At 40.2% G+C, this 7,394-nt stretch overlaps 1 protein-coding gene across 1 annotated transcript; it reads left to right on the forward strand.

The window, feature by feature from the left end:
- Positions 1-5,833: 5,833 nt before the first annotated feature.
- On the forward strand, positions 5,834-6,997 carry LOC137286229 (probable G-protein coupled receptor 139). Its single transcript, XM_067817958.1, has one exon. It carries the CDS (start codon positions 5,834-5,836, stop codon positions 6,995-6,997), a length of 1,164 nt encoding a protein of 387 aa, XP_067674059.1.
- Positions 6,998-7,394: the final 397 nt, after the last annotated feature.

Raw genomic sequence — 7,394 nt, forward strand, 5'->3', positions numbered from 1 at the left:
GAACCGGGTTGTGCCTACCTTGAATATCCTGGTTTACGTCCTGGTGACAATATCAGTACTTTCGCCATGCTTGAAGGCTTTCAAACAAACACTTCTCAAGTCATAGAACTTGGAGTAAGCTAAACTTACACCGAACTGAAGGATATAACGAAATGTATATGAATATTAAAAATCACTCCTCAATCCACTGAACTGAGTTTTCATTAATGTTCACCAACAAACGCTTCAAAATGAATGCACCGTCTGCAATCCTGTCCACAGAAATAGGATTTTAATGGGTTTGAATCTCACTGTTGTGCGACAATATCTCATGTCAAAAATACTGTCTTCGGCAATGGCCAGATACACAGTTGAAAGACTGGCACGACGTTGACATTTATAACCGTGGTTCTACATGTAAGTTATTGTGATTGAGAACGTACCAGGAACGAATGCAATATTACTATACTACTCAAAAGACAAAACAAACAAAAAAAACAAAAACAAACACGCATAGCTAAAACTCGTTATCAGTTTATACACTTTAGGTTCAGTATTACAGGGCAGTCACGAAGTAGACCCGAATGAACATTAACGGTCCAATGCTGCAAGAAACTGTATGTCACAAATGACAAATGTTCGAAGGTCAATGTCACAGAGCAGTCAGTTTCTTGTGTGGCCACCAGTAGCATCAATGGTTGCTTGCATCCGCGTCCCATAGACGGGACCAGATTCTGGATGAAGTGCCTGGGAATGTGTTGGTACTCTTCCCTCAAGGCCACAAACAGAGCAGGTAACGTCTGTGGCTGAGGGTCACGCTGTCGCACACGACGATCCAAGTCGTCCCACAAATTGCAATAGGGTTAAGATCCGGTGATCGTGAGGGCCAATCAAGAACCTGTGCGTTATTCTGGGCAAGGAAATCCCTGGTTATTCTTGCTGTATGCGACCAAGCGTTATCATGCTGAAAAGTGACGTTCCGGCGGTTCATGAAGGACATGAGGCCAGATGATTATTTATCACGGTAACATCGAGCTGTCAAATTGCCCTGGACCTGAATGAGATCTGTACTGCCACTCAATGAGATTCCAACCCAAACCATGACACTTCCATCACCAAATATGTCCACTTCCTGTACACAAATTGCAGCGTATCGTTGTACACGTCCTCTTCCGTCGGGACCTCGCAGCATGTAACGCGACGCATCACTGTTCTCCACCTTCGCAATGACCATTGGAGATGTTAGCGACACCATTGTCTGCGTTGTTGCCGATGTTGACGTGTAAGGACAGGTCCTCGCAAAAGTCCTCTGGAACGAATACCAGCCTCACGTAAGCGGTTCCGCACAGTCTGATCAGAAATCCCCAGCCTCCAAATAACCAATCGCATTGTTGCGCTGAGCCTCAGGAGGTGTAGGCATGACTTTAACACCAAATATAAGTTTGTCAGTTGTCGCAAGAGCATTGAAACCGTCCGACTGTTATTGGAAATGATGCATGAATGTGCGTGCAAAAGGAAACGCATGAATTTCTTCCAGTTCACAATTTATTGCATTTATTGAGGAAATATTGATGCGTTTTGGTGAGTTGCCCGCAAGGACAATGGGTCCAAACACGGAAATGATTGGAGACAGCGTTCACCATAGATATACTGATTACATAGACACCAATGATTCAAATTTAAAAAGTTACATGAAAAAATACTACAAATGCGTTTCTTTTTTCTTCTTCTTTTTTTTTTGAGTACTTTATAATACGAGAAAAAGGAAATGACTTCATTTACCCTCGTTATATGTCTCTAGAATGTAGACGATGTGTAATTCCTGCTTGTTTTGCTCCTGTGTCGAGAACAAACAAATATAGCATCACATAATGCCACAATTTACAACTTAATAGGCTCCTAGGCAGCTTGATGCTAAAGCGCAAACAGATGTGTGTACACAATTAACCTTAATTGCAAGCAACTACACGATCGTTCACACTATCCCATGTATCATCCTGGCTGAAATATAATCAAGAATACAACACAGAAATAATTATTTTGCAAACCTGAACAAGTCCAAATAAAACTGATCCGAAGAGTCAGGAGCGCAAACAAAACAGTATTATTTCATAACCATGCCTTTTGGCCTCTGTTACCAAACACACATCAAGTCAAGACCATATCTGACATAAACGCATGCTGGCAGCAGCTACACTCCCGTTACACGTTTAACCCACCTCCCGTTCTGTGTACTCTCTGATTCCACGGAGTAATGTCTGTCTCCGATGTCTCATGCACCCGTAATTATCCATGAAAGTGTCTTGGACGAAATGAGAAGACAAGCATCAGATTAATGAGCTAATTCGACATTATAATAATTATATAATATGTGACTTTGAGCAAAGTAAATAACAGGCATTGCCACTAACCCTCGCCACAAATTATCAAATCGAACTTAAGGAGTGAAAGTGAATGTCCTAATTTAAGATTAAGTTAAATACAAACAGAAACATGACCAGCCAACTTCTCGTGAAGATACACTTTAAACTTTACTTGAATGTCATAGTGTACGAAATATGCAAAAATAGTAATAAAGAAATTGCTCGTTGAAGAATATTCATGCGAAATCTTTAAAGTCTGTCAACAAAATCCAGTGAACTGTTTGTTAAGATATTTCGCTGACAGTCCTATCATGCAGGTTAACATGCTGAAATCTTCAAAGTGTCGCCGTGACCTTCAAAATCATGTGAAGATCACCAAAATCGACTGGGCACTGCATCTTCCCTAGATAAAGATTGGTGTAAAATATGAAGACAATCAAGTGAGCAGTTCTTGGGATCAAGCCTACCATGCAACCTAGCATGCTGAAATCTTCAAGGTGTCGCCATGACATTGAAATTTAAGTGAAGGTCATCAAAATCGACTTGGCCCGGCGCCTTAACTAGAAGGAGCTCACTGTTGAATATGAAGAATACCCAACGAACGGTTCTTGAGATAACTCGCTGACCAGCTTATAATGCAGCTTAACATGCTGAAATCGTCAAAGTGTCGCTATGACCTTGAACATTAAGTGAAGGTCACCAAAATCAACTGGTTCCTATGCATTCCCAAGGTAAAACTTGGTGTTACATATGAGTAAAATCCAGGGTAGGGTTCTTGAGATATCTCACTGACAAGGGTATAATGTGGAAGTCTGCTGGTGCCCTGGGTGTGAAGGTTACCAAATCTGACTGCCGTCTTTTCTATACTGTGATAAACCTAGGTACCAAATATGAAAAGAATCTAATCAACGGTTCTTAAGATATGCCAATTCGTTTGTACGAACGGACGGACAGACGCAGCCTGTTCCTATAACCTCAGCTTCGCGGGGCATGATAACATATACATATTCGTTGGGATGACTAAACATGTATGGTTTCATGTAACTTTAAGCAACATCCCTGCAATGTACAGTTGACCACTCCATTCAGATTTGGGTTCCGAACGTTTACATTTTACCCGGTAGGATTTGCTAACGCCTCGATATGGTTATTATAGTTCCATGTGAATATTATTCTTATAACCATAGGAGTTCATACTGGTTATGCTGGCGAGATGTTACAGCATTGCATACACCGCTCTCACATAGTGACATATCGTATTGATCAAAAACATTACACTGCATCATTCAGTCTGATGTTAAGCAACAGACAATTTCACAGCTGTCAGCTGTAACGTATCCGTCATGTTCATTCTTCAAAGACAAACGGTCAAATCCACAGACTGTCCATGCAATTACATTATGGTAACAAGGATCGAGTTGCGATCATGGTAATCGGTACTTGGTCGATATACAAACCTTAGCGTTATTTCGGGGGAACCTAATAATTATCGCTTATGTACATAGTGAATGGAACTCTACAAGGGAACGGATGTGAGGATTGTCTGCGGAGCGGATGTAATGCCACTGATGTGACACAAGGTTAGTCGTGTTCAAAGAGATTTTTCATGGAAAGGCTAAAGAGCCATTTAACACAGACGTTTAGAAAGTGAGAATTAAGGAACGCAAATTCATTATGCATTCCATAAGGACTAAGTTGAATAGAAAGTAAGACTTTTAGCATGGAAAAATCCCAAAACGTCATTGTTATGGTTACAAATTGTTATGTACGGTTTGATTACATTGAGTTCCATTTTCATACCGAACGATATATAACAATAAAACTGTGACTGTGGCCGGGACACCGATAAACACATGTCACATTCTCGGAACATGCATGTTGACTTAGCAACACTGGCGAACTTCTGGAGAACAGGTATGATTGAATAGTGTTGCTATGTTTGATCAGTGGCTAGAAGCAGCGTGATACTCTGTTCGTTGTAGACAGTTCACAGTGGAAGATGGTGGCGGATTTGATACGTTACGTTCATGTCTGGTCTGTCTGGCAAGGAGGCACATGATGCCACGTATATTACACTAGAAACAGGTAATACCTTGTGCTTAGCCTCCAGTGAACTGACATTGTAATTATTTAATGAATTAGGAATCGATTTTGAATGTCTGGCCAATACACGACGCAACCTTCTTTGCGACTCTAGCGGTCTGACCTTTGTTTCAGAATGATATTCAATAATGTATAAGTCTTTACACATTTCAGGAGAAATTAATTTGGAATTTATATGCTATACTGAAAACCTTCAACCGTTAATTTGATTTTGATCAGGATATAGGTTTGTTGAAATGTTGAATATAAATATAATGTTGTAATTATACGTTGTTATATATACAAGAACGTTTCTACCACATCACCGTATATCTCGAGGTCATATTAATTACAAATAGTAAATCAGGAATGTAATGGGTGACTCCGATAATCTCTACTGCCGCATTATGCCTATAAAACTATGAAATATTACCATGCACAGATTCGATTTCAAGGACGTTTTTGATGTTTAACTGTAAGTACTTTGCCGAAAGGTAGACTCTTCCATATTCTTAAGTGAGATTCAGAACATGATCAGGACATGCCTTTAGAAAGAACATAACTGTTTGAGTATCATTTTATTACTCTTATTAACCCGATTTATAACTTGACGCCTCTCCGCATTAGACAGAAGTGTAAAGCATTTGCTGACTAACTCGTCGTTATATATCCGATGTCCTGTTTCTGACGACAGGGACCGCAATCTATTCTTTAACCTAAGCGACGTCTAGTCTGAAAACGCTGATCTAATACAGATTTTTCAAACGATAATTGCACTTACTGAAAGGAAAGTGGTCCCCGACCTTCGTGCGCGAAGTTGTATAATGGATCGGGCGTTATTTGTAGACAGGACAATTGACACTACATAATTGAAGAGAAACGGATATTAAGACAGCGTTGCATCCCGGTCCTTTCTGGAAAATGTGTGACAATTACAAAGGTCGGGATGTAGCTGCAGTCATTGTATTAATCTTATTTGTTTTCTGTGTTAATGAAGCAATCGATATACCACAATTATGCCTTCTCAGTAACTGGATTCTCCGAATATTCATGTGATTGGATTGTGTTTGTAGATTTGTCCTCATGACCGTTTTTCACCATGAAGGTGGGGTTGGTCTTCCCTCGAGTAAGGCCGAAAGTCGGGTTCGGATTCAATGTCGTACAAATTGTTCGTACTTAAAAGTAACAACTATCCAGTGTTGAAAGGTAATTTATGATTATTATGCTATTTTAGAAACAAAAATGAAGGTAGTCATTTCTACGCAATATTTTTAATTTGTGTTAATATGATACGAAATGCTGTGTCACAATTAGTAAAATTAATCATATATTGTATTTTCCAGATCATCTTGGAAAGAGAAGACTTACAGCTCCCTGCGGTGAACGTGACTTGGGTTAATGTGATCGGCATGGCATCTGTCTACGTCGGGGGCACAACGCTAGCAGATTATGGCTATTTCAGCGGAAATGAAACGTTTAAACAATACGTTTTTTCCAACAAAACAGAGACAAGAACACAGTCACTAGAAACAATGGATCTGATGTTCGAGATACTGACGCGGTACCATTTGTATGGCTACCCAGTTGTGCTTACGGTTGGCTCCATAGGCAACGTCTTGTCGTATTTTACGTTCACCCGTACGAGATTCAAAAAGGTGTCATCAGTTCAGTATCTTGCTGCAGTAGGTGTAAGTGACACTGGGTTCCTGTGGACGTTCATCTTCAACCCCCTGTACAGATACCATAACATATCTCTCATCGTACAGGCAGGCATCTGCCAGTTCATGACGTTTCTAAATTACGTCTTTACATTCTTGTCAATATGGTATCTTGCTGCAATGGTAATAGAAAAGTTCATCGGAGTCTACTGGCCACTGAAGAAAGGGTCCATGTGTACGCCATTTCGAGCAAAACTTGTGATTTGGTTTATGGCCGTTGTTGCAGTTGCGTGTTATTCATATATTGGATATTTCTTTGGACCTGAAAAAGTTCAGGGCATTTTACAATGTATCCCATGGAAAGAACTTCGCGCTCACTTTGGGAATTTGAGCAAAATTGACACATTTGTTGTGGCAGTTATTCCGTATGGCATTATTCTTCTTCTCACGTGTCTGATTGTCATCCGTGGCTGTGAATATTACCGGATATCCGCTGCTGTTGAACTTTGGCCCCGTCAAACTGGAAATACTGATGCAGAAATGCCGACATCAGTTCATGTTACAAGGATCCTATTTCCCGTAATAATCGTTACTATGACGAGCAACCTGCCAGTGATGATACTGCGGACATTAATAACTCTGATCGGTCTACAGAATCGGGAACTGGGCAAATGGAACCAGATATTTTATGAACTTTACATATTGAATTTTGCAGTGAAAGGTTTTGTGTACATGTTTTTTTCAAGCAGTTTTCGGCGGCGGAGTACTGAGATGCTTAAGGGTGGTTGGGATAGGGTAAAGCATCTGTGTGACGGAGAGTCATCGGTTTGTGATTCAACTCCGCAGAGGATTCATTTGGAGGCATTGACGCATGATGGCTTACAGGAAGTCGGACTAATGCAGTCTGACACTTGAGGACAACTTCTACAATCACGTTGGCTTTCATCACTCTGATTATATTTGATGGAAGAAGGACGTATTGGTTAATACGGTATTGGTTCTTGACAAACTGTATCACTTAAAATACTTGTTTTGAGACCACAAGTCAATATATGAACACTCATTAGCCAACATTTACATGAACTTACGTTACTTATATCCATCCGGATTACAACTGTTTGCCAAATATGATCCGTCAATGACCTTTACAGTTTTTAGCAATTTCATCTACACGTAGATGATTTTGTAACCAAATAGTAATTCCATAGACCACTTGTCGATTGCGCTACTGGAGGAGTCGTTGAAAGGAAATTAATTACTAAACGGCTTATATGAAGGGTTGATCTATCTTCAGAAAAGCAACAGCTGCGAG

Source organism: Haliotis asinina, chromosome 6, assembly GCF_037392515.1.
Source record: "Haliotis asinina isolate JCU_RB_2024 chromosome 6, JCU_Hal_asi_v2, whole genome shotgun sequence".
NCBI classification, from domain to species: domain Eukaryota; kingdom Metazoa; phylum Mollusca; class Gastropoda; order Lepetellida; family Haliotidae; genus Haliotis; species Haliotis asinina.

What these genes read in the sequence shown, in the direction of transcription:
- LOC137286229 (XM_067817958.1), top strand. Translation starts at nt 5,834, where the DNA reads ATGGCATCTGTCTACGTCGGGGGCACAACGCTAGCAGATTATGGCTAT.